The sequence below is a fragment of the Rhinatrema bivittatum genome, chromosome 9 (genome assembly GCF_901001135.1).
Source record: "Rhinatrema bivittatum chromosome 9, aRhiBiv1.1, whole genome shotgun sequence".
Classification (NCBI taxonomy): Eukaryota; Metazoa; Chordata; class Amphibia; order Gymnophiona; family Rhinatrematidae; genus Rhinatrema; species Rhinatrema bivittatum.
The window spans coordinates 242,201,539-242,228,983 of record NC_042623.1 but is presented as its reverse complement, the minus strand read 5'-3'; the positions used below and the strand labels follow the sequence as shown (position 1 = coordinate 242,228,983).

General features: G+C 49.2%; 1 protein-coding gene across 5 annotated transcripts in view; it reads left to right on the top strand.

Moving 5' to 3' along the window:
• Nucleotides 1–27,445, top strand: part of MFN1 (mitofusin 1) — a 153,758-nt gene that overhangs the window by 20,569 nt on the left and 105,744 nt on the right. For all 5 annotated transcript variants that reach the window (XM_029615782.1, XM_029615781.1, XM_029615786.1 and 2 more), the window contains exons 5-7: nt 3,859–3,983; nt 11,504–11,612; nt 25,612–25,719. In XM_029615782.1, the coding sequence (XP_029471642.1) occupies nt 3,859–3,983; nt 11,504–11,612; nt 25,612–25,719 (342 nt within the window). The remainder of the gene's footprint in view (nt 1–3,858; nt 3,984–11,503; nt 11,613–25,611; nt 25,720–27,445) is intronic.

The window sequence follows — 27,445 nt, the reverse complement described above, 5'->3', positions numbered from 1 at the left end:
GGCCTCGTTGGTGGCCAGAAGACAGCTATGGCTGCGGAATTGGTCAGCAGATGCAACCTCCAAGGCAAATCTCACAAAGATGCCCTTTAAAGGATCACTACTCTTCGGAAGCGAATTGGAAAAGCTGGCCAGTAAATAGGGTGAATCTCCAGTACCCCGGCTACCAGAATATAAGAGAAAGCAGTTACAGTGCCCCTCGCCCATGAGGGGTCAATCTAGGGACTCCTAATGCTTTCGTTCCTACAGAAACTCGACATTTCAGAGGTCTCGGTCCTTTGGGAGATCTCATTCCTTTCAGAGTCGGCAGCCCAAGAGAGGGTCAGGCTCGGGTTCAGGTTCATCCCGAACCCCCCAATGAAGTTTTGCCAACCCACCCTTGGAACAAGGAGATAGGGGGTTGACTGTCCCTCTTATACCAACAGTGGGTCAAGATTATGTCAAACAAATGGGTACTAGAGATCAGAAGTGACGGATATGCGCTGGAATTTCACAGCACTCCTTGGGGCATATTCATGGTATCTCTTTGCCACTCCCAGCACAAGAAGCCGGCAGTGGAGATTACCCTGTTAACCTTTTAGGTACCAACGTTCCACAAGTGGAACTTTTTTTTCATATACTTTTAATTACTTGCAAATTTTTTTATACCATTTTTATACCATATTTGGGTCTAGTTAACTAATATATGTAAAAAGGGACATCAGGAAATAATTCCTTCAATGAGCAGGATCTAAAAAGTTAAGGCTCCTCAGGATGAGGGCTATAATCCCCAGTACCTGTGCCCCAGGAAAATATGGGGCGTTATTTATTTAAAAACTTTTCTATACCGTCGCTAGGTTATATACCATCGCAACGGTTTACAAATAGGCACATAGACTAAGGTTAGTAAATCTAGGATATCATACATTCTAACAGGTGCCAATAAAGTTCGGTTACAGTTTCATAAATAAAATCATTATTTGAGTAATGTTGGTCAAGTCCAGGTATATTATTGAGTTACTATCTCTTTGAGATATTACTTCTTTAAATGTAGGATTGAGTAAATTCATTCTCATCTGCATTACTCTGTACTTTCATTCTCTACCCTCCACACTCTTTAGTGAAGGCTTTTTTAAAGAGCCATGTTTTTAAATTTTTCTTAAGTTTTGAGATTATTCTGTAATCTGAGTTCAGGGGGCATCGTGTTCCATAGTATGGGCCCAGCCAATGATAAAGCCCTTTCTCTCACTTGGGTTAATTTTGCTGACTTTACTGAAGGGATTGTTAGTGCTTTGTTTGCTGAGCGGACGTTTCTTTGTGGAACGTGTACTCGTAAGGCTGTGTTTAGCCAGTCTGCTTCTTTATCATATATTAGTTTGTGTATGGTACATAAGGCCTTGTATTTTATCCTGTATTCGATGGGTAACCAATGTAAGTCTGCTAGAGTTTCGGTTATATGGTCCCTCCTCTTTGTTCCCGTCAGTATTCTGGCTGCAGTATTTTGAAGTATCTGGAGCGGTCTTATTGATTGTTTGGGAGTCCTAGTAAGAGTGCATTGCAGTAGTCAGTGCTGGAAAAGATAAGTGTTTGCAATACTGTTCTGAAGTGGGCGGGTGTGAGTAATGGTTTCAATCTTCTGAGGACCATAAGTTTTGCGTAGCCTTCTCTTACTTTTATAGATATGTGTTGCTTCAGGTTGATTTCTGGGTCCATTATTACTCCCAGATTCCTTACTTTTTCGGCTAGCTCAATTTTTTGGTTATTTCTTAGGGTTATTGGTGTTTGAATGATTTCAGTATGTTTTCTCTCTAGGTGAAGGAATTCAGTTTTGTCAGTGTTGATGACCAGTTCCATTTGGTTTAGTAGTTGTTTAATTATGTCTAGGTACATGTTGGCTAGACTTAATGTTTTTTCAATTGTGTCTATTGGTAGAATTAATTGAATGTCGTCTGCGTAAATGTAATGTATTATCCCTAGGCCTGCCAGCAGATGACATAAGGGTAGCATATATATGTTAAAGAGGGTAGCAGACAGCGCTGAACCCTGAGGTACTCCTGTTTCAAGTTTAAATTTTTCTGATAATGAGTTTTTTATCTGGACTTGAAAGAACCTGTTTAGGTAGAATCTGAACCAGTTTATTGTTTGTCACATAATCCAATTTCTTCAAGTCTTTTTAGTAGTATTCTGTGGTTTACTGTATCAAAGGCTGCAGATAAGACAAGCATTATAAGGATGTAATGTTTACTGTTATCAAAACTGTTATCAGAAACTATTTCATCGTACTCAAGGAAGGTTCCTTTTGTCCCATCCTGGACCTCAAGAGCATCAACTGACATCTACGAGTGTTTCGTTTCCACATGGAAATGCTATGCTCAGTGATAATGGCCATACACTCAGGTCCAGGAAGGTTAAAAGCTCTCCTATCCGAGGCCTACTTACATATTCCAATCCGGCAAGAACATCGTTTCCTATGTTTTGCGGTACTGGGTCGCCATTATCAGTTCCGAGCACTGCCCTTTGGCCTGGCCACCGGCCCCAGAACGTTTTCCAAGATTATGGTGGTCGTAGCGGCAGCTTTGAGAAAAGAGGGAATCCTAGTGCACCTGTACTTGGATGACTGGTTGATCCGGGCAAAGTCCGTGGAAGAGAGCCTATGGGTGACCAACAGGGTGACCTCCTTGCTTCATGGAATGAGCGTCATGTTGCATCTCTGAACTACAGGCATTATCTTGTCAGGAACCGTTCGTCAGGATGACTCCAGGAGCTTTGCAGTTTAAACCATTCCATCCTTCTTGCCCAAGGTAGTCTCAGAATTTCATTTGTATCAGTCCATTTTGTTGCCATCCCTAGATAAGCACGATGCGGAAGAATACCACCTCCTCTGCCATTTGAATGTCAGTAGGCTTTTGGTGCGGTATCTGGAAGTTTCAGAGCTGGTCCGAAAGACAGACCGCCTGTTTGTCCCTCACGGTGGAAGGAAACAGGGCGAACCAACTTTGTGGGCTACCATAGCTCGCTGGATTAAGGTGGTCACAGGATCCTATGTGGAAGCAGGAAAGCCATTACCCCTTCAGGTTAAAGCTTATTCCACCAGGGCAAGGGCAGTCTCATAGGCGGAAGCTAGACTGCTGTCTCCTGTCGACATCTGCCGAGCGGCGACGTGGTCCTCCTTGCACACCTCCAAGTTCTATCGCCTGGTCTTTCAGGCCCGGGAGGACACAGCCTTTGGAAGAGCAGTGTTAACCGGACCGTGGGCAGTGTCCTGTCCCAATCGGGAGTAGCTTTTGTAAATCCCATTGGTCCTGAGTCCATCTGGCTACACGCTAGGAAATGGAGAAATTACTTAGCTGATAATTTTGTTTTCCTTAGTGTAGACGGATGGACTCAGCATCCCACCCATGGCTGCCCAAGAACGGTGCTAAGGATTTGCCCATGGAGTGGATATCAATTCCAAGAGAATACGGGTAAGCTGTCATCCAGTCCCTAGATCAGGGCATCTATAATCTTACTGGGATTCAGTGTTTATCTTTGGTCGAGTACAGTTATGGTTATCCGTTTTTAATCATTTTTAATCAAGTTTTTTCACTAGTATTTCTACAGTGGCTTTTGAAGAGAATATTGAAGGGCTGAGGTCACTGCAGGGGTGTATGTAGGGTGACATCAGCTTTGAAATCTGATTCTGTCTCCATCTGCTGGCAGGGGAGCATAACCCCTGGTCCTGAGTCCATCTGTCTACATTAAGGAAAACAAAATTATCAGGTAAGTAATTTCTCCATTTCCCTGTAATGTTGAGTTTCTTTGACCAACTTTTGTGGCAATCTCTTCTGGTAGGCTTTGTTTTACAGTGGTACTAAGTATGCATGACTTTTCTGTTCTTTGCAGACCGTTAATCAGCTTGCTCATGCACTACATATGGATAAAGAGCTGGAAGTTGGCTGTCTTGTCCATGTTTTCTGGCCTAAGGCTAAATGTGCCCTCCTTCGAGATGATTTGGTCCTAGTAGACAGGTAAGAGTGATCATTCTTGAAGCAGCAGTGTGCCTATAAAAATCTTCATGTATCTCAGTTGGCAGTTAAAATAATCATTAAGATTGTGTCCCTCCGTCACTGCTTTCATTTTGATTTGTATTTCATTCTTGAGGAGATACTTGTCTTTAGCAGGGTCTTTCAGAATCTTTACTTTGCAGCTGCTACTATTGCGAACGTAAGAAGTCTGGTTGCTTTGTTCCATGCAGTTATTCAGAAAGCACAAGTAGAGATTGAGCAGCTGAAGAATATAGTCCAGGGAAATTTTAGAAAACACAAGCGGTGGTCATAAGAAAAACTGAACCTTTTCATATGTTTCTATAATATTCACAATAGAAAAATGTAAAAGCATTTAAAGACAGAGAGATTACAATCGACCTAACAGATAAGGTAACAATTTAAAGAATCTAGCTAAGACTTTTGTCAATTCAATGATTTTATTTATGGGATCTAGAATTCTAAGCATTACTAAAATCTTATTTATTTATTTGATCTGTTGGTTTTCTCCTCCAACTTTTGGGATTCTAGCTCAATTAGAGGCAGCCCTTTCTGGGGCTGCAGTGTGATGAGCCTGGTTTCTTTTTCCTAGTTTTTTAAAACCTTTCTAGCCCTGTCATTGCAGTGACAATGGGCCACAGCTGTGTGTCTCTCCTAAGCCCAATGCACATGCACCCTGAGTCTTTTTCGTTGTCAGCATTGTGCGATGGCCGAGATTCCCTCCACCCCCCTCCCCTTCTCTTGTGGTGAATGCTGCCTCTGCAGCATCCCCATTTCTGGCCAGTGTGTGGCAAGAAGCTGGGGATGGAATATGGATCTCAAGCATGGCAGCACATAGCACGTCCACTGACCAATCGTGGTAGCCCCTAAATCTTTCAAATAATTCTACATTCCCTGTACGTACCCGGATCAGTCCAGACTCCTGGGTTTTGCCTCCCCTCCAGCAGATGGAGACAGAAGTTTTAACGGACTCCGTCGTATACCTCTGAGGTGCCACCTAGAGTCTGTCAGTATTTCTCTGTCTTCAGCAGATGGTGGAGGTGCAAAACCTTTAGTCTTGGGTTTGGTATTAGATTTTTAGGTTTTTAGTTTGTTGGTATTCCTTCCTTCGGGAATCTTAAAAAGTCAAGGATTTAGTAAAAAAAAACCCAAACAAACAGAGAAGATATCTCTTTAAGCCTCCCAGGGGGTTACTAGGTCCTGGTGGGACCATGCCCCCTCATAGCAGAGGCTCTGGAGCAGAGGATTGGGAGCCTTGTAACTGCCCGCAGCTGAGGGTGATACCGGGGAGTTCGGCTCACTCACCCTCTGAAGATCTGCACACAGGAAAAAACAACGCTGAGGTGATTTATTTAATTTCTGAGCTGGCCTAGCAGTCTCTTTCGGCCCTCTTTCCTTCCGACGCCTTTTTCACCGTCATTTTCAGTTCCTACGAGCTCCCGGGGGTTTGTCTTGGTTGCGCTGGTTCTTTTTTCGGTCCCTGATCCTAATTTAGCTCGGGGATCATGCCGCATGGTGCGGCCTGCGGGCTGGAATTTGTATCGGGTGCTTGTCGGAAGGGGAAGGCTCTTCGGGGAAGCCGATTCTGGTGAAATCACATCGCAGCAGCTCTAGAGCATGCAGGAACCCTGGGAGGGCAGAATTGCTGCAGCAGCCTCAGGACCCTTTTCTCCTCAGCGCAGGTACTGAAGCCTTACTGCAAACATTCAGGGAGCAGGAGAAGGCTGCCCTGGGGGAGGGGAGCTCCCCGCCACCTCTTTCGCCGCGTCCTGCTGCCCTCGGGGAGGGGGGCGACTTGCAGGCAGCTCAGATCTCTTCCTCAGAGGAGGAACAGGGGAAAGACTCAGATGGGTCTTCCTCGTTCTCCGATTTTGATTTGTTGCTGCATAAAGTCTTCAAAGCATGGAAAGCAGCAAAGAGCCAGGGTTCTAAGGTACCCATGAGGTCCCAGAGTCGCTGGGGGCTGGGACAGGAGCCTCATCAAAACAGGCGTACCAAGTCACACAGTGGCATAGAAGTCCCCAAGGCCAAACACCTTCTCCGGTCCCTTTCCGGTCCCGGTGGACAGTTCAGATACGGATAGTGCAGATGAAGGGGAGTCTCCTCCACAAGCCCCTGGTGAGGGACCGGATGCGGATCAGGATCACCAGCTCCAGCCAGCCAAGCCAATGGGCGCGCCTCTAGTGGAGGGCGATGATCCCAAAGTGGTCCACCTGTTCAGAAGGGATGAACTAGGTCCACTTATCCCGGCCATTCTGGAGGAGCTGGGCATTGAGGTTCCTCCGGAGGACTCTCATTTTGGGGCTATGGATCCGGTGATGGTGGGGCTCAGTGGTCCAGCTTGATCCTTTGTTTCATATGTCAGTTACTGATCTTTTGTTTAAGGAGTGGGACACTCCTGACCTTGGTTTAAAGGTAAGTTGGGCTATGGACAAGTTATACCCACTTCCGGAGGAAGCGCTGGACCTCCTTAAGGTCCCTAAGGTGGATGCCGCGGTTTCGGCAGTGACCAAAAAAACACCATCCCGGTAACAGCCACTGCCCTGAAGGATTTGCAGGATCGCAAATTGGAGCTGCAACTTAAAAAGATTTTTGAGGTTTCCTCCCTAGGGGTCCGGGCCGCTATGTGCAACAGTTTCACGCTACGAGACAGTCTCCACTGGGTGCAGGATTTGCAAGCAGCAGCATCCCTTTTTGCGAGTGAGGCAGTGCAAGCGGGGCACCTGGAGGCGGCAGTAGCTTACAGTGCTGACGTGCTTTATGATCTGTTACGGACTTCTGGCAGGACTATGGTCTCGGCTGTGTCCGCCCTCTGGCTTAGACACTGGGCTGCGGATATTTCGTCTAAGGTTCAACTGGTTTCCTTACCCTTCAAGGGTAAGCTGCTTTTCGGGCAACAATTGGAGGACATGATAAAATCTCTGGGGGAGAATAAAGTCCATAGGTTGCCAGAGGATAGACCCAGGACGAGAGGATCCTTTCCTCAACGGGCGAGATTTCAGGGAAATCGCCAGTTTCGCTCTTCACGGTCCGCCGGTTTGTCCTTTTGACAGGGTCTCGGCCGCCAATCTTCTTGGAATCAGTCCTTTCGAGGGCACCAGCCTGCAAGAGATGGAGCCCCACAATCTCATGGGGGTCCTAAGTCGGCGCAATGAAGCGAGGCCGGTCCACTCTTCCGTCCCAAGAATAGGGGAGAGATCCCTTTTTCTAGAAGAGCGGACCAACTTAACCTCAGATCAGTGGGTCCTCAGAATGGTAGAACACGGTTACACGTTAGATTTTGCTTGGCCAATCAACGAGCGGTACATGGTTTCCCCATGCGGGTACCACCAAAAACGCCGGGCGGTACAAGACACTGCAGTGGTTACAGGACCTAGGCACCATAGTTCTGGTACCCGCAGGAGAGCTCAGGCGAGGGCGCTACTCCATCTACTTCATGGTGCCCAAGTAGGAGGGCACCTTCCGTCCCATCCTAGACTTAGAGAGTCAATCGGACCCTTAAGGTGCCTTGTTTTCGGATGGAAACTCTTCGCTCGGTGATAACGTCTGTACACAAAGGGGAATTTCTAGCGTCTCTGGATCTGACAGAAGCTTACTTGCACATTCCTATACGCCTGGATCATGAGAAATATTTGCGGTTTGCGATCCCGGGGTATCCTTTTCAATTTTGCGCTCTACTGTTCTGTGTGGCGACTGCGTCCAGAGTCTTCACCAAGGTGATGGTGGTTGTGGCAGCGGCCCTGCGAAAGGAGGGGATTCTGGTACACCCCTACCTGGATGATTGGCTGGTTCAAGCAAAGTCAGAACAGAAGTGCAGAGGGTGCTACAGATGTTGAGCTCGTTGGGTTGGGTGGTCAACCCCGACAAGTGTCACCTGGTTCCCTCCCAATCCTTGGAGTTTTTGGGTGCTCGGTTCAACACGATCTTGGGAAAGGTTTTTCTTACAGAGGAAAGATTGTCCAAGCTTCTCATTCAGGTGGAATCCTTGCGATCCATGCCTCGACCCAGGGTCTGGGATTATTTGCAGGTCCTTGGTTCGATGGCTTCCACTCTCGAACTGGTACCTTTGTGCATATGCGCCCTCTTCAGTCAGCCTTGTTCTCCCGGTGGAATCCGCTCTCCGAACAGTTTTATATTCTCCTCCCACTGACGGATTCGGCACAGTCCAGTCTTCTTTGGTGGCTGTGTCCAGACAATTTACGGCGGGGGGTGGATTTGGAAATTCCCTCCTGGATAGTGGTAACCACTGATGCCAGCCTCTCTGGGTGGGGAGCAGTTTGTCAAGAAACGGCAGTATAAGACCAATGGACAGGAACTGAATCCTCCTGGTTGATCAATCGGTTGGAAACCAAAGCAGTTCGGTTGGCGCTGCAGGCCCTCCTTCCTTTAGTAGAGGGACGATCAGTGAGGGTACTCTCAGACAATGCGACGACGGTGGCTTCCATCAATCGTCAGGGGGGAACCAGGAGTTGTCCGGTGGCAGCAGAAGCTCAGCATTTAATCAACTGGGCGGAGCAACACCTCTACAAGATTGTGGCCTCTCACATTGCTGGGGTGGACAATGTGCAAGCCGATTTTCTCAGCCGCCACCAGTTGGACCCGGGGGAGTGGGAATTCTCCGAAGAGGCCTTTCGTCTTCTGTGCACATGCTGGACCATGCCCTCCATGGATCTCATGGCGACATGAAGCAATGCCAAGGTTCCTCTATTTTTCAGTCGGCGACGGGAACCAGGAGCAGAGGGGGTAGATGCTCTAGTCCTTCCCTGGCCAAAGGATGTTCTATTGTACATCTTTCCGCCGTGGCTGTTAGTCGGAAAAGTTCTGCGCCGCATCGGAGCTCATCCGGGCAAGGTGATACTTGTGGCTCCAGAGTGGCCGAGGCGTCCGTGGTTTGCCGACCTTCTAAATCTAGCAGTGGACAGTCCACTGAGATTTCGGCCATCTCCGAATCTCCTGCAACAAGGCCCCATTTGTTTCGGAGAGGTAGATTGCTTTTGTCTAGCGGCATGGCTTTTGAAAGGCAGTGATTAAGGAGTAAGGGTTACTCGAATGCGGTTATTGCCACGCTCTTACATTCCTGTAAAACTTCTACCTCCATGGCGTATGTTAGAGTTTGGGGAGTGTTTGAACCCTGGTGTCTAGACCACGAAGTGCAGGCATCCAGGGCTTCAATTCCGGATGTTCTGCATTTTTTTTACAGGCTGGATTAGCCAAGGGGCTGGCGTTTAGTTCCCTATGAGTTCAGGTGGCAGCCCTTGGTTATTTTCATGGAAAGGTGCAGGGAGTTGCTCTATCATCACATCCGGATGTGGCTCATTTTCTGAGAGGGGCTAAGCATTTGCATCCTCCTGTCCGGAACCCCTGTCCTTCGTGGAAGCTCAATCTGGTTCTCCGCACCCTTTATAATGCTCCTTTTGAGCCACTGAAACGAGCGACCCTGAAGGATCTGACATTGACTGTCGATTTTTCTTGTGGCTATCTCCTCAGCAAGGCGAGTTTCCGAGCTTCAGGCCTTATCTTGCAGGGAGCACTTCTTACGGATTTCTGAAGCAGGAGACTCCTTAAGAACAGTTCGCTCCTTTCTCCTGAAAGTGATGTCCTCCTTTCATTTGGATCATTCAGTGGAGCTCCCTTCTTTCGCGGGTCTGGATTCTTCTACTCCAGAGTCTAGGGATTTAAGGAAGTTGGAAGTAAAGAGGGTGTTGTGGCGTTACTTGGAGGTCACGAACAGTTTCCGTCTTTCGGACCATCTGTTTGTTCTGTGGAGTGGACCCAGGAGGGATCATAAAGCTTCAAGGGTCACTATCGCACGCTGGCTAAAGGAAGCTATTGTTTTGGCTTACCTTGTTCAGGGTCGTCCGATTCCAGTTGGTCTTAAAGCTCATTCTACTCGATCGCAAGTGGCTTCGTGGGCGGAATGTCAACAGGTGTCGCCGCAAGAAATTTGAGGGCGGCTACCTGGAAATCTACACACACTTTTGCCAGGCATTATCATCTAGATGTCCGGGCCCCTGAGCCCGGTTCCTTCAGGGCCAGTGTACTCCGAGCAGGATTCTCTCAGTCCCATTCTGGTTAGGGAAGCTTTGGTACATCCCAGGAGTCTGGACTGATCCGGGGACATACAGGGAAAGGAAAATTGGTTCTTACCTGCAAATTTTCATTCCTGTAGTACCACGGATCAATCCAGAGTCCCGCCCATGGGAAAACGGAGAGTCCGCTCGGCTGGTAGTTAGTCATATTTCTGCAAGTTTACCGAATGCCCCCCTTTTCAGGGAAAGAGTATGGGCATGGTTTCGTTCATTGAAGGTTGTTTATGTGGAAGTTATGCTTTAATCTTTCTGCTGGGGTACAATGTAATACTGACAGACTCTAGGTGGCACCTCAGGGGTATAGGACACAGCCCGTTAAAACTTCTCTGTCTCTATCTGCTGGAGGGGAGGCAAAACCCAGGAGTCTGGACTGATCCGTGGTACTACAGGAACAAAAATTAGCAGGTAAGAACCAATTTTCCTTTTTGCAAAAACTGTTCTTATCTTAGATAACTAGTTATGCATAGAACTTTTACTAAAACAAATAGTGCACTTTCTGAAAGCAGAATAGAATTTGTTCGAGATCATCTATGCTGGTTCATGTTTTGTCGCAGCAGGGTTGAATCAAAGCAGCTCAACACCCTTTTAACCCTGGAGCTGCTCTCTGATCAGCCGAGCTGTGTACTGACAAAATACTAAACACAAATGTAAAACCTCACAGAACTGCTGTTTCATACATAAATACAGCTGTGTTTGCTTTATAAGGTAAAGAACAAACTGTTAATTCAGTCCTGATGCACCAAATGGATGTGTTAGGATTTCTTAAGTAGTAATAAGTGTGTTCCAAGAAGGTTAGCCAATATTACATTTCCCTTTTGGGCAAGCATGAACACCTGGCTTTGCTGTAGTTTGGGGTGGATTGACTTCTCTATATTAATTCTTTTCTAGAATGTAAAGTTGTTTTTTGTTTTTTTTGACCTAGCAGTTTCCTCCCAATCCTTCGAGCTTCCAGCTTAATCTGAACCAGAACTGGAATCTGACACTATAAGCCTTCATTTGCATCTACATGGGGATTTTTGTCCCTTATTTAATATCACCTGCCAGCTTAGTTTGTTTCAACCCTTGCAGCGACTGTCCTCAGTCAGGGCCCATGCACCATGGCTCCTCTAATCACAAGCCCTAAATTTGGTCATTAGGTGTTGCGATTGCATGGCGACTGACTCTCTCCCTTCACACTGCCTCTGCAGCATCCACAGTCATAGCCAACCCACGGAGCAAGGACCTGAGCCGGGAGTTGAACCAGGATTTCTATGCATGTTGGTGTTCACTGCCACTGGACCAGACCGGCCCCACAAAAAGATTTTAAAATTGTAGAAACTTAAGTCAAGGGAAACTACTATTAAGTAGCCCAAGATAAAGATTACTTCAGAATACTTTGCTTAGGTTAATAAATGGAAATGTGTATTTTTCTGCTAGCCCTGGCACAGATGTCACTACAGAATTGGACAGCTGGATTGATAAGTTCTGTTTGGATGCTGATGTCTTCGTCCTGGTGGCAAACTCCGAGTCTACACTCATGAACACAGTGAGATTGTTTTGTTAAATATTAGATCAAATGTTTAATCTTCTAAAGCATTTACCAAAATGTATAAATTTGTATTGTAAACATGAAAAAGTGAACACAGATTTGAAGGGTATTGCAGCTGTTCGGTAGAAGCTGAAAAATTAGTTTGATCTAATACAGTGTTTTAGGGGAAAGGACAAAGTTTTACTATGACCATTTAAAGTGGACATCAGAGCTTTATTATTAGTGTGAGAGCCCATCCAAAATGTCCAGAGAACAGCTTGTGCGCACACAGATCTATTTCTCTGATCTCCTCACCCTCATCCCTGGTCTCAGGAACATTCCTTTCCTCAATGGCTGAAAGTTATACATATTGTTACATAGCTTGTAGATGAATTTGAGCTCTCTTCTCCCAGTAGTTAAAAGTACTTTCCCTGTACGTACCTGGATCAGTCCAGACAGTGGTTTGAGCCTCCTGTCCAGCAGATGGAGACAGAGAAAAACTGAAAGGGTATCCTATATCAGGACAGAGCTCCCCCACCCCCACCCCCCCCCGTGTCCCTTCAGTATTTCTCTGTCTCCAGCAGATCAAGACGGTTGAACCTGCAGCTCCCTTCTTTAGATGATTTTCTTCTTCCGTGGGGTGCTTCTCCTAACGTTTTCTTCAGGATCAAGCAAGTATTGCCAGTCAAATTCCTATTATAGCTTTTTTTTTTTTTTTTCAGGGCAAAACTATAGGGTCCTAGGGGGGCTTGCCCCTTGAAGATTCAACCTAGGACTCCTTGCCCGGTGACCCTTGCTGGCTTGGGGCAATACTGGTAGTCCAGTCACTCCCCCTCTTGACGTCTTGGGTCCAGGAGGCTTTTGCCTCAGGCCCCATTGCACTGACAATTTGCTTATTACAAAAAAAAAAAAAAATTTAAAGAGTCAAGGAAGCCAGACGGAGCACTTCTGCCTCACATGCGTTTAGTTGCTCCTAGGATAAGAGAAAAGAGCAGTGCAGGGTTCATTCTCCTGCTCTCGCTCCCATTTGCAGCCCGGCTCAGCTGTTATTGCTTATTTTATTTATTTTATTTGTAGATTCTTCTATACCGATGTACGTATAGTTATACATCACTTCGGTTTACAGGGAAACAATAAATTAGCAACGGGCTTTACAGATAACAGATTTTCTCCGCGGCACTTTTTTCCTCCCATGCCGTGATCGGCAGCTTGCCTTGCCTGCGGGGGGAGCCTGCTTCGTGGCTCTCCTGGGATGGCCTGTGCTCAGCTTGCTTGCCTGGAGATGTGGGACCCTCTGGGACCCCAGCGAAGTCGGCGGTCTGGGGTCGGGCTCCCTTGCTAAAAACCGCGGGAACGGCAGCCATCTCGGGCTCAGACATCGCAGCGAATTCTGAGCCTCAGGGGGGAGGAGAGCTGGATTTTCGATTTCTCCACCTGATCTCAGCCCCCTGCCCTCTCCGGGAGGGGGGGGGGGGCCTGACTCCTCTGCCCCTGCTCCCCCTCCCCCACTACCCGGGAAATCCCAGCATCTTTTTTCACCAGATTTTGTGCTTTTACCGCACAAATCTTATTTAGCCAGCCTTCAGGAACAGGACAGTTCCGGGCGCTCCAGCCTCTTCCTACAGATCCAGATACGGACTCAGATTTGCTCGCCAATCCCCCAATAGAGGGTGACGACCCACGGGTTTTGAGATTATTACAGAGGGAAGAGCTGGACCTGCTCATTCCTTTTGTTCTGGATGAGCTGGGGATTGAAAACCCTCATGAGGAATCCACCGGTGCCGCTGTCTCGGGGAATGTGGACCCAGTCCTGGAGGGACTCAGGGCTCCTCCACGTACCTTCCCTTTCCACCCCATGCTCATGCAACTACTCCTACGGGAATGGGAGTCCCCCGAAGTGGATCTTCGGGTGGGCAGGCAATGGACAAGCTCTATCCCCTGCCTGATCAATGCCTGGAGATGCTTAAGGTTCCCAAGGTGGACGCTTCGGTTTCCGCAGTCACCAAACGGAGCACCATCCCCGTGGTTGGTGCCACGGCGCTAAAGGATGTTCAGGATCGCAAACTGGAACTGCATCTCAAGCGGATTTTTAAGTCCTCGCTCTCGGAGTTCGGGCGACAGTCTGTAGCAGTCTCATGCAGTGGGCAAGCCTCAGGTGGATTCTACAATTACTCAGCATCCAGGACCTCCCGTCTGCAGAGGCAGATCGGCTGGAAGCTGAAGTGGCGTATGGGGCTGACGCTCTCTATGACTTGCTCCGAGTGCAGGCCAGGGCCATGGTGTCAGCGGTTTAGGCCAGATGGCTTCTTTGGCTGCACAATTGGGCTGCAGACCCCTCCTCCAAGTCGCAGCTTGGCACGCTTCCCTTCAAGGGTAAGTTGCTTTTTGGTGAGAACCTGGAATAGCTTATTAAATCTTTAGGAGACAACAAGATTCATAAGCTGCCTGAAGATCGCCCTAAACAGACTAAGTCCTTCTTTCTTTCGCGCTCTCGCTTCTGAGGCCAGTGCAAGTATAATAACAGAGGCCGGGGCTCCTTCCAGAGGGGTGCTTCCACTAGATCTCAGCCATGATCTCAGTCCTTTTGTGGCTGACGGCCCTTCTGAGATGGTAACCTTCAAGGCTCCTCTGCAAAGTCCTCGCAATGAGATACAGCCAGCCCATTCCTCCGTTCCAAACTTAGGTGGTCGTCTGTCCCTGTTTCTGGAGGAATGGGTCAAAGTTACAACAGATCAGTGGGTCCTCGAAGTGATTGAAAACGGCTATGTATTAGAATTTGCTCGGGATCTCCCGGACCGCCAGCTTGTCTCTCCCTGCGGGAGCCGAAAGCGTCCAGCGGTGTGTCAGACTCTGGCCCGGTTGCAGGAGCTGGAAGCCATAGTCCCTGTGCCACTGGAGGAACAGGGATCCGGCCAGTACTCCATCTACTTCATCGTTCCCAAAAGGGACTGCTCCTTCCGGCCCATCCTGGACCTCAAGAGAGTCAACCAGGCCCTCAAGGTTCCCCATTTTCGGATGGAGATCCTGAGGGCGGTCATAGCAGCGGTTCGCTCAGGTGAATATCTCACATCTCTCGACCTTATGGAGGCTTACTTGCACATCCCAATCCACTTCGACCATCAGAGGTATCGCCGCTTCAGCATCCTGGGTCAACACGTCCAGTTTCGGGCACTTCTGTTCGGTCTTGCCACCGCGCCGCACACCTTTACCAAGATCATGGTGGTGGTGGCGGCCTCCCTCCGCAGGGACGGAGTCCTAGTTCACCCTTACCTGGACGACTGGCTCATTTGTGCCAAATCGGAGAACCTCTGCACGATAGCGGTCAACAGTTGTGACGTTCCTCACCTCCCTCGGGTGGATAGTCAACTTCTCCAAGAGCAGCCTTCAGCCCTCCCAGGTTCTGGAATTCTTGGGAGCGTGCTTCGACACCCGTGTGGGCAAGGTGTTAGTGCCAGAGACCCGGGCGCTCAAGCTCATGGATCAGGTACGTCATCTCTTGTCCCTCTCCGTTCCCATGGCCTGGGACTACCTTCAGGTCCTGGGCACTATGGTTTCAACTATCGATTTGGTTCCTTGGGCTTTTGCGCATATGCGTCTGTTACAGAAAGCTTTGTTGTCCCACTAGAAGCCGGTCTCAGAGGACTTTCGGGCTCCACTACCGCTCTCCGACTCTACCGTAGCCAGCATGCAGTGGTGGCTCTCGCTCACCCACCTTCTGAAGGGGATGCCTCTGAAGACTCCCCAGTGGATCATTGTTACAATGGACGCCAGTCTCTCTGGCTGGGGAGCGGTGTGTCAGAATCAGTCTACCCAGGGACTATGGTCCCCAGTACAATCCCAGTGGCACATAAATCGTCTGGAGGCCAGAGCGGTCTGTCTGGCACTCAACGCCTTTCTTCCTCTGATACATCTCAAAGCAGTACGAATCCTATCCGACAATGCCACCACAGTTGCTTGCATCAATCGCCAGGGAGGCACGAGGAGTCGTCTGTTGGCATTGGAAGCCAGCAAGCTTCTCTCCTGGGCGGAGCATCATCTGGATTGGCTGGCGGCTTCCTACATTGCGGGGAAGGGCAATGTTCAAGCTGACTTTCTCAGTCGCCAGCTCCTAGACCCCGGAGAATGGGAGTTGTCCGAAGATGCGATGCACCTGATCGTGCACAAGTGGGGGGGCCCCCACTTGGATCTCATGGTCACGCTTGGAAATGCAAAGGCTCCCAGGTTCTTCAGTCGCAGATGGGAGCACTGCTCTGAAGGCGTGGATGCCTTAGTCCTCCCCTGGCCGCGCGATGTTCTTCTCTACGTGTTCCCACCCTAGCCTCTAGTGGGAAAGGTTCTCAGACGGATAGAACTTCACGATGGCCCAGTCATCCTGGTGGCTCCGGAGTGGCCGTGGAGGCCATGGTTCCCGGACCTCGTAAACCTTGCAATGGAGGGTCCTCTGCGCCTCGGTCACCTCTCCAATCTTCTGTGCCAAGGTCCCGTATTTTTCGATCAGGTGGATCGCTTCTGTCTAGCGGCCTGGCTTTTGAGTGGCAACGACTGAGGAAGAAGGGTTATAAGGAGGAAGTTATTTCCACATTGTTATGGGCACGTAAGACTTCTACTTCTCTCGCTTATGTCCGGGTTGTGTTTGAGAATATGTGTTCTGAGTCCGGTGTCCCGGCATGCAGGGCCTCGGTGTCTCAAATTCTCTCCTTCCTTCAGAGTGGCCTCTCGAAAGGTTTGTCCTTTAGCTCTTTGCGGGTGCAGGTCTCGGCCCTTGGTTCCCTCCTAGGGAAGGTTGATGTTTATGCGGTGGCGGCCCATCCTTGTATTGTTCGCTTCTTCATGGGTGCTAAGCATTTGAACCTTCCCTTCCGGGCTACTTGTCCGTCATGTAGCCTTAATTTGGTGCTTCGTGTTCTGTGAAGTGCCCTTCGAGCCTCTCCGGTGGGCAACCCTTAAAGACCTGACCCTCAAGGCAGTATTCCTTGTCTCCATTTGCTCGGCCAGGAGAGTGTCCGAGCTCCAAGCCTTGTCCTGTAGGGAACCCTTCCTGCGTTTTTCTGATTTGGGGGTTTCTCTTAAAACGGTCCCGTCCTTCTTACCGAAGGTTGTTTCCTCCTTCCACGTGAATCAGTCCGTGGAGCTCCCGGCTTTCTCCTCAGAGGATGTCACCAGCATGCCGGGTGGGGAACTCCAAAAGCTGTATGTCAAGAGGGTTCTCCTGCAGTATTTACAGGTCACGAACGAGTTCCGCATCTCTGATCATCTCTTTGTCTTGTGGAGCGGGCCCAATAAAGGAAATAAGGCTACTATTGCTAGGTGGCTTAAGGAGGCGATTGCGTCGGCGTATATCTGTTGGGGCCGGCCGGTTCCGGAGGGCTTGAAGGCCCATTCTTTGCGTTTGCAGGCTACCTCTTGGGCGGAGAATCAGTTGGTGTCTCCACAGGAGATTTGCAGGGCTGCTACCTGGAAGTCGCTGCATACCTTTGCTCGCCACTATCGTCTCGATGTCCAGGCGCCAGTTTTTGTCTCCTTCAGCAGGCAGGTACTTCGAGTGGGACTATCTCGGTCCCACCCTACTTAGAGAAGCTTTGGTACATCCCACTGTCTGGACTGATCCGAGTACGTACAGGGAAAGGAAAATTGGTTCTTGCCTGATAATTTTCGTTCCTGTAGTAGCATGGATCAGTCCAGACTCCCGCCCTGCCTTTGTTACTGTTTATATGTCCACTCGAAGTTGTTCCTTTCTTTTCCACAGCACTGCTGAACGAGTGATCTCCTATCAGATTTTGGCTTCCTATCAGAATTTTTAGGCACCGGAAGTATCTATCTGATAGATATCTATATAAGAGCAATTTTTTTTTTTTTTATCGCAATGTTTTGCATTTTCAATTTACCAGTTCATGGTTTAAAGGCTTTCTTGCTTGTTCTTTTTTCTATGTTATCGTTATATTTCTCTGCTTTGATATCCTTTATACTGAAGGGACGCGGGGGGGGGGGGGGGGGGCTCTGTCCTGATATACGATACCCTTTCAGTTTTTCTCTGTCTCCATCTGCTGGACAGGAGGCTCAACCCACTGTCTGGACTGATCTGTGGTACTACAGGAACGAAAATTAGCAGGTAAGAACCAATTTTCCTTTTACGCACATACAGTCCGGGCTATGATTAGAATACAGTTTTACCTTTGTGAAACATGCAGATAAATTGCATCTTTGCATCCCCTGTGAAAATCATTTTTCTTGTATTTCATCTTCAGTTAAGTTTATTAAACAGCTTTTGGTGGGGTACTGAAAGTACACCCTAATGAAACAAAATTGCTAGTTATATATCCCATAAAGGCAGCATAACAGTTTTTGGGATATGACCAACATAGCAAATTATGTATGAAGTGAGGTCATGTGAACTATAGATGAAGCTGTAAATTCTCATCAAATCAAAGACTCTTGATCTGATTTTGAAGACAACACTGAAGAATTTTGTCCTGGTCTGCTGAGAAAGGGGTTTAAAAATGACTTTTGTGGATGGATAATAAATTCAGATGGTGCTTGAATGCAGTGAAATGTTGAACTTCTTTTAGTAAAGGTACTTCTCCCAGCTTCATCACTTTTCCATAGTATTTGGGGGCACAGTCTGCTGTCTCGTTCACTGCTGTTAGAGAGCGAGGAGAATGCCTGTGAATGCAGCTTCGTCCATTAGGAGAGTAGGTATAGTCATGCTTCCCATCATACCATGGTGTCCTTTAGCTTCTGGTCACCTAAATACCTTATTCTTTGAAAAATCTTTGGTTTCCCTGTACGTACCCGGATCAATCCAAACAGTGGGTTATGTCCCCAGTCCAGCAGATGGAATCAGAACAAACTTCAGAGGGCGGTCCCTTATACAAATTATACACCAGTGCACCCTCTGGAAAAACCTCAGTATCTTTCTGACTCCAGCAGATGCGAGTGTGGAACCTTTGGTTCCCTATTAGTTTCTTTTATCTTCACTGACTTAGATTTATTTAGTCTTGTATTTGTTTGGATGGATCAAGTTGGGTAATTGTTGAAAAAAAAATAAATTACCGTATTTTCCGGCATATAAGACGAGTTTTTAACCCCTGAAAATCTTCTCGAAAGTCGGGGGTCGTCTTATACGCCGGGGGTCGTCTTATAGGGCGAATAATTACCGTATTTTTCGCTCCATAAGACGCACTTTTTTCCCCCAAAAGCGGGGGGAAAAATGTCTGCGTCTTATGGAGCAAATATAAAAAAAAAATAAAAATCTAACAAAACCCCCCACCCTCCTGACCCCCCCCAGACCTGCCAAATTAATTTACTACAACCCCCCACCCTCCTGACCCCCCAAGACCTGCCAAAAGTCCCTGGTGGTCCAGCGGGGGTCCAGGAGCCGTCGGCGCCATTTTGATTACTGGCAGCTGACGGCCCTTTGCCCTTACTATGTCACAGGAGCTACCGCTGCCATTGATCGACCCCAGTGACATAGTAAGGGCAAAGGGCCGTCGGCGCCATTTTGATTGCTGGCAGCCAACGGCCCCAAGTCCAGGAGATCGCTCCTGGACCCCCGCTGGACCACCAGGGACTTTTGGCAGGTCTTGGAGGGGTCAGGAGGGTGGGGGGTTGTAGAAAACTAATTTGGCAGATCTTGTGGAGGGGTCAGGAGGGTGGGGGGTTGTATTTAATTAATTTGGCAGGTCTTGGGGGGGTCAGGAGGGTGGGGGAAGCTGAGGGATTAGTTTTAAAGGGTCGGGGTGGGTTTTTTGTTTATCGGCTCAGGCGCAGCTGATAAAAAAACAAACAAACAAAAAAAAAACCCGATCGGGCCGGACGAAAAAAAAAAAACACGATGTGAATCGGAACCGGAATCAGAACCGATTCCGGTTCCTATTCACATCTCTATTACCGGTACCTCCTTCTCTGCCTCTCAGAGCTCGCACATGCACGTCTGCGCCGCTTCACTGCAGTCCTCAGGAGCGAGATCTGAGAGGCAGAGAAGGAGGTAATAGGATACAAGGGTGGGCCAGAGGGATGCGTTACCGCTCTGATAGTCTTGGAGACAGGGAGAGCTGACCAATCCAAGCAGGATTTGTATACAACAACCAGCCAATCGCCGGTAAGGTACATCGCTTGCCGTGATTGGCTGGTTGTTGTATACTGGGTACCACATACAGTATGGTTATGTAGTGACACAGAAGGGTAGTCTTATACAGCGAGTATATCCCAAACTCTGTATTTTAACTGGAAAAGTTGGGGATCGTCTTATATGCCAGAAAATACGGTATATATTAACAATAAGAGAGACTTCTGACGCTCAACAACTGGCTTGCAGTCTGAACCCTCTTTATCTCTACCCTTTCCTATTGTTTGTGGGGTAAGTGTTCTGTATATTTTATTTACAGGCGAATTCCTGGCTCTCCTCTCTGGGGTGCATGCTGGTAGTCCAGCCTCTCCCCCCTCCTGCCACGATCCAACCCCCTGCCCCTGAGAGGCGCTTTCCTCAGGGCAGTTTACTCAGGGAAGCGCCATACCCCTGTTGTCCCCGTGAATTTTATTACTTGGTCGGATAGTTTGGCTAAAGCCTCCCTGCCACGGCGGACGAATTTCCCGCCGTTTTTCAGAGCTACTCTCTGCCACGCGGCGCCCTTCCCCCACTCCCGATGCCGCAATCATACCGGTGTAGTGCACGCGGGGAGCCCAGGTCGAGGCTCTCCCGCGAGGGACTGTGTTCGAGGTGCCTCCCCGAGGGGGAGGGTCCCTCGAGGTCGCCGAAGCGCACAGTTTCGCACTCTGGGGGGCAGCAGTCAGCCCTGTTCCCTCTTAGTGAGGAAACGGCGGCCATTTTAGGTGAAGAGCCGGATGCCTGCTCACAGTCAGGGGATGATCTGGACGGCGATTTGGACACACTACCGCCGATTTTAACTCCGGTACCGCCTCTGGGAACTTTGCCTCCGGCTGGGGACCCCTCGACTTAGCCCCCCGCGGGGGCTACACCATAAGAACATAAGAAAATGCCATACTGGGTCAGACCAAGGGTCCATCAAGCCCAGCATCCTGTTTCCAACAGTGGCCAATCCAGGCTATAAGAACCTGGCAAGTACCCAAAAACTAAGTCTACCCAAAAACTAAGTTTACCACGGATTTTGTTCTTTTGATGCACAGCGCTTATCTGGCTCGGCTGAGCCAGCTACAGGAACCAGCACCAGGCCCTTCTCCTCCCAAGATCCCAAGGCTTGTGGACCCTTCTCCAGCGGGGGTTTCCCAGGGCATGGACGTCAGGCGCCAGTGGCCCCCCCCCCCCCCCCCCCCGGGGCACTTCCAGGATTCGAGTGGTGTACCCACCGGTGGGAGGGACGGATCCTGACCTGGATGATTTCTTACCAGTGGCTCTGGCAGAAGGGGACGATCCCAGAGTACTTAGGATCTTCCACAGGGACGAGTTGGACCCTCTCATGCCGGTCATTATTCAAGAGCTGGACATTGATGCCCCGCCGGACATTCCGGTGCCCACTCCGGTGACCACCCCGCAAGGAAAGAAGGGGGACCCTGTTTTAGCGGGATTGCGGCCTACCCACCCTACCCTGCACCTGCTTTTGGCCAGGGAATGGGATTCCCCTGAGGCTTCGCTTAGGGTCGGTAGAGCGATGGAACGTCTTTATCCGCTTCCAGATGATTTCCTGGAACTCCTCCAGGCCCCCAGAGTTTACTCGGCGGTCTCGGTCGTCACTAAAAGGACAACCATCCCGGTGACTGGGGGCACAGCACTCCGGGATCTGGAGGACAGAAAGCTCGAAGTTTATCTCAAACGGGTGTTTGAGGTGTCCGCTCTAGGGATTAGAGCGGCCTTTTGCAGTTCCCTGGCGCAACGGGCAGGACTTCGTTGGGCACAGCATCTACTCAGCTCCCAGGAGCTGCCTCCGGAGGAGGCTCAGCAGGCCAACCACTTGGAGGCGGTGATAGCATATGAGGCGGATGCCCTGTATGACATTATCCGAGTCTTGGCCAGGTCGATGGTCTCTGCAGTTTCAGCTAGGCGACTTCTCTGGCTCCGCAACTGGTCGACGGATGCCTCCTCCAAATCACGTTTGGGATCGCTGCCCTTCAAAAGCAAATTCCTATTTGGAGACGATCTGGACCAAATCATCAAATTACTGGGAGAAAATTCAGTTTATAAACTGCCGGAAGACAGACCACGATCGTCTAGATCTTTCAGCGCCTCTCGAAGTCGCTATCATGGGCAACGTCAGTCTCGTCCTGCGGGACAGTCAACTCCGCGCCAGCCCTCTGTGCGTTCCCAGACATGGTCGTGCTCCTTTCGTGGACGAAGACAGGCTTGGGACGGGACGGCCCAAGGTGGGCCTTCAAAATCGACTCAATGAAGCCAGGCGGACCCACTCCCCGGTCCCTAAGATAGGGGGACGGATCGCACTCTTCTACGAGGAGTGGGTCAAGATCACGTTGGATCAGTGGGTCCTAGATATTCTAAAACACGGTTACGCATTAAATTTTGCTCGCCCTCTCAGAGACGGTTTCCTCTTCTCTCCCTGCGGTTCGGCTCAAAAAGAAGTCATTGTACGCCAGACGCTCGACAGGCTCCTCACGCTTGGGGCCATCATGCCGGTCCCTCCTCGCGAAGTGGGGACCGGTCATTACTCAATCTACTTCATGGTTCCCAAGAAGGAGGATTCCTTCTGCCCGATTCTGGATCTCAAGACAGTCAACAGAGCGCTCAAGGTACCACGCTTCCGAATGGAAACCCTGCGATCTGTGATTGCTGCAGTGCATCAAGGGGAGTTCTTGGCCTCCTTGGATCTGACGGAAGCCTATCTCCACATCCCCATTTACAAGCCGCACCAGCGTTTTCTTCGCTTCAAGATTCAGGGGCAACATTTCCAGTTTCAGGCGCTCCCGTTCGGCCTGGCTACCGCTCCAAGAGTCTTCACGAAGATAATGGTGGTGGTGGCGGCAGCCCTCAGACGGGAGGGCATCCTGGTCCACCCCTATCTAGACGATTGGCTCATCCGAGCAAAGTCGCTCGGCCTGTGTCATCAAGCAATTGACAGGGTGTTGCACCTCCTCCAATCCCTGGGCTGGAACATCAATTTTGCCAAGAGTACCCTGACTCCCTCTCAGTCGCTGGACTTTTTGGGAGCCTGCTTCGATACGGTGAGGGGCATGGTATTCCTGCGCCCGGATCGGGCCCAGTCGCTGGTAGCACGGATCCGAAGCTTTGAGTCTCTTCTCCTTCCCACGGCCTGGGATTATCTCCAACTGCTGGGCTCGATAGCTTCCACAATCGATCTCGTGCCATGGGTGTTTGCACACATATGCGGCCCCTTCAGAGAGCCTTACTCTCCCGATGGAAGCCGGTGTCTCAGGAGTACCAGACCATCCTTCCCCTTCCGCAGGAGGCCAGGGACAGTCTGTCTTGGTGGCTCAACCCTCTTCATCTGGCTCAAGGGATGCCCTTGGAAATGCCGGAGTGGGTAATCATCACGACGGATGCCAGTCTCTCCGGGTGGGGAGCAGTATGCCAGACGAGCTCAGTCCAGGGGCAGTGGATACCGTTGCAAGCACGTTGGCCGATCAGTCGCATGGAGACCAGAGCGGTGCGCCTGGCATTGAAGCAGTTTCTTCCCCTGCTCTACCGTCGAGTGGTCCGAGTGCTTTCCGACAACGCAACCACCGTGGCCTACATCAACCGACAAGGGGGTACAAGAAGTCTTTGCGTCTCTCTGGAGACGGACAAATTAATGGCTTGGGCGGAGGTTCACCTTGCCCGGTTGGCGGCCTTTCACATTGCAGGAGTGGACAACGTTCAGGCAGACTTCCTCAGCCGACAGTGCCTAGATCCCGGGGAGTGGGAACTCTCCGAGGAGGCGATGCAGCTCCTGGTCCGGCGGTGGGGCCCCCCACGGGTGGACCTGATGGCCACGTTCAGCAATACCAAGGCACTGTGATTCTTCAGTCGCAGAAGAGAGCGCAGGGCAGAAGGCGTGGATGCCCTCGTTCTGCAGTGGCCTCCTCACATCCTCCTATATGTCTTCCCACCGTGGCCATTGGTTGGGAAGGTTCTTCGCAGGATAGCAGTTCATCGGGGCCCGGTGATACTGGTAGCTCCGGAATGGCCTTCTTGGCTTTGGTTTGCGGACTTGGTCAATCTCGCAGAGGACGTACCTCTTCGGCTGAGCCATCTCCCATGGCTGCTGCACCAGGGGCCTATATTTTTTGACCAGGCAGATCGCTTCTGTCTTGCGGCTTGGCTTTTGAAAGGCGCCGCCTGAGAAAGCGGGGCTACCCGGAGGCCGTGGTTTCCACCCTCCTCCAGGCAAGAAAGACCTATACGTCTGTGGCCTACGTTCGGGTCTGGAAGGACTTTGAATCCTGGTGTTCTTTGAGGGGAGATACCTACTCGTTCTGCTTCGGTGGCTCAGATCCTGTCTTTCCTACAGCAGGGGCTGGAGAAGGGATTGGCCTACAATTCTTTGAGAGTTCAGGTAGCAGCCCTTGGATCCCTACTACACCGTTGTGAGGGAGTTTCTCTGTCTGCACACCCGGATAACGTCCGTTTCCTTAAGGGCATGAAGCACCTGCATCCACCGGTTCGGGCTCCGTTTCCTTCCTGGAACCTCAACTTGGTTCTCTGGAACTTAGGGGGTGCCCCCTTTAAGCCCATGTGATCCGCTACTCTAAAGGACCTCACTCTTAAGACGGTGTTTCTCGTAGCTATCTGTTCCGCCCGTCGGATTTTGGAGCTGCAGGCCCTCTCCTACCGGGAGCCATATTTGCGTTTTTCGGACTCGGGAGTTTCTTTGCGTACCGTTCCATCTTTTCTTACCAAAGTGGTTTCTGCCTTTCATGTAAATCAGACGGTGGAACTTCCGTCTTTCGCGGACTCGGAGGCTAGAGAGCTGCGTAAATTGGATGTCAAGCGGATTCTAATTCGCTATCTAGAACTTACAAATGATTTCCGTTTGTCTGATCATCTGTTTGTTCTCTGGGATGGACCTCAGAAGGGGTCCAAGGTATCAAAAACCACGATTGCCCGCTGGTTGAAAGAAGCTATAGTAGCAGTTTACCTGGGATCAGGTAAGCAGCTGCCGGCGGGCATCAAAGCCCATTCTCTCAGGCGGCTTCCTGGGCGGAAAGTGGTTCTGTCTCTTCTCAGGAAATATGCCGAGCAGCAACCTGGAGTTCATTACACACTTTTGCTAGGCACTACTGGTTGAACCTTCAACCGCTGGTTTTTGGCTCTTTTGGCGATAGTCATTCAGGCAGGGCTATCCGGGGCCCACCCTAAGTAGGGAAGCTTTGGTACATCCCACTGTCTGAACTGATCCGGGTACGTACAGGGAAAAGAAAATTATTCCTTACCTGCTTATTTTCCTGTAGTACCACGGATCAGTCCAGACGCCCTCCCTAAAGTTTTGGAGGATGGGGGGTTGGCTATCCCTGCTCTAATGTTCTTCACTTACTGCTCTGTTCTTTCCAAGTCGGTCAGACTGGAATCATAGTTCGTTTTGCAAGTTTCTTTACCAGTTTGTACAACTGGTTTGCATTACTATCTACCATGATAGTTGGGTAGTTGTTTTCTTTCCTTGATCCATCCAGATCTGTTTTGTGTTCATGCTTGGATATTCTCTCTATACTGAGGTTTTTCCAGAGGGTGCACTGGTGTATAAGGGACCGCCCTCTGAAGTTTGTTCTGACTCCATCTGCTGGACTGGGGACATAACCCACTGTCTGGACTGATCCGTGGTACTACAGGAACGAAAATTAGCAGGTAAGGAATAATTTTCTTTTATTTTGAATCTGAAGACTGGGGTACTGGTTGGGCTTTGGTACATAACTTTTGGTTTCAAAGATGTTATAGTGTGTGTGTTGTTTTTGTGAGTACTTAAAAACAGAGAAAATGTCTGCATCATATCTCTCTTCTGTCAGAACCGTATTTTCTTTTAATTATCTTATCTTTATTTTCTGATCTTCCAATGGGAATACAGCATTAGCCTTTCTTTTATTTCTTTTCCTGTTTTAGGAAAAACACTTTTTTCACAAGGTAAATGAACGGCTTTCCAAACCTAATATTTTCATCCTGAATAATCGTTGGGATGCCTCTGCATCTGAACCAGAGTACATGGAGGATGTAAGTTACTGTCATGGTATTTTTTTTTTTTTAATATTCAGTTTCACCCTCAATGCTTTTAGCCTTCTTTCTGAAGGGGAAGAAGGCTTATGAGATTACCATGTGTGTCTGTAATTAAGGACCCTCCCTCCCCCGATAAATTATCCTCTGCACACCAATTTTCAGTACATGTTAGGGGGTCCAAGAATCCTGACCAGAGTCTCTTGTGATCCATGTATACACAGGGGCACAAGTATATGTGTATGTCCTGGAAAGCAGTATCCATTCCTGTACATACCCAGATCAGTCCAGACAAGTGGGTTTTGCATCCCTACCAGCAGATGGAGGCAGAGAACAAAACTTTGAGGCACTGCTACATAACCGAGAGTGCCGCCTACAGCCCTTCAGTATTTCTGCCCCGACATCAGCCTGCCAGTATCTCCAGAAAAGCCAAACGGTGGACAAACTGATTATACTTGAAACATGACTATTAACAGTCAACAACTCATTACTTCCAGCCAACTGGAAAGCATTGAGCTCAGTAAAAATGTATCAATAATTGATCTTAGGGGGCTGGTTTTTCACTTACCAGTCCTTCAGATAACTCATAAATAGGAACGCTCTGCATCGTCCCCCGAATAAAGGACTAACTGAAACCAAAACCAAGTAGTCCTTACAGGGTGAGTTGTGGATTGGCCTGCTTTCCTTAGAGGAAAGGAAATTATCAGGTAAGAAGTAATTTCACCTTCCTCTGTACTCTGGCAGACCTGTCTACACTGGTGGAATGTACCAAAGCTACTCCCGAAATGGATGGGAGGCTGCCTGCATTCACATTAACACCGCACCTGCGAAGGCTGCGTCCTCTTGAGCCTTAACTTCCAAGTGGTAATGCTTGGAAGAAAGTATGTAAGGAGGACCACTTTATTTGCCCAGCAAATCTCGACACGAGACAATAACTGAATCTCTGCCCATGAGACCGCCTGAACTCTAGTGGAATGCACCCCGACCTGTCTAGACAATGGGACATCTGCATCCACATAGGCAGATGTGATGGCCTCTTTAGCCCGTGATACTGATTCTTCTTGTTTACCTCCACCATGGAGAAAAAAACCAGTTGATCACTCTTCCTCAAGGCATGAGTAATCTTTAAAATTGATGTCTACTAATATTACTCCACCATATGAAATTGCATTATTTGAATCTGTTAATCTACAAATTTGTTTGCTCTGTTGTCCCCCAGGACTGCTGGACCATAATTGCTCCCCCATAATTGAGTTTTTGACTGCCAATGTAAAATTGAACGAGCCCTCTATTGTTTTAGGAGATTTCAATATACATATTGATTCTGTACCTCTCTCTCTCTCTCACCTGTGAAACTGTGATTGATTCGCTCACTGCCTTAGGTTTAAAACAGATTATTGCCGGTCCAACTCATAAATCAGGGCACACTTTGGACCTTATTTTTATCAATACCGGCTACGAACCAAACACCGGTCCCATGGTCTGACCACTTTCCCTGTACGTACTCGGATCAGTCCAGACACCTGGATTTTGCCTCCCCTCCAGCAGATGGAAACAGAGAAGTTTTAAAACAACCCTGCCGTATATACCAAGGTGCCACCCACAGTCCATCAGTATTTCCGGTCTCCAGCAGATGGTGGAGGTGCAAAACCCACAATCTTTTTCTGATTGCTTAGTTGTAAAAAAAAAAAAAGAAATAGAGACAGGATAGTAGTGTTTAGAAAGT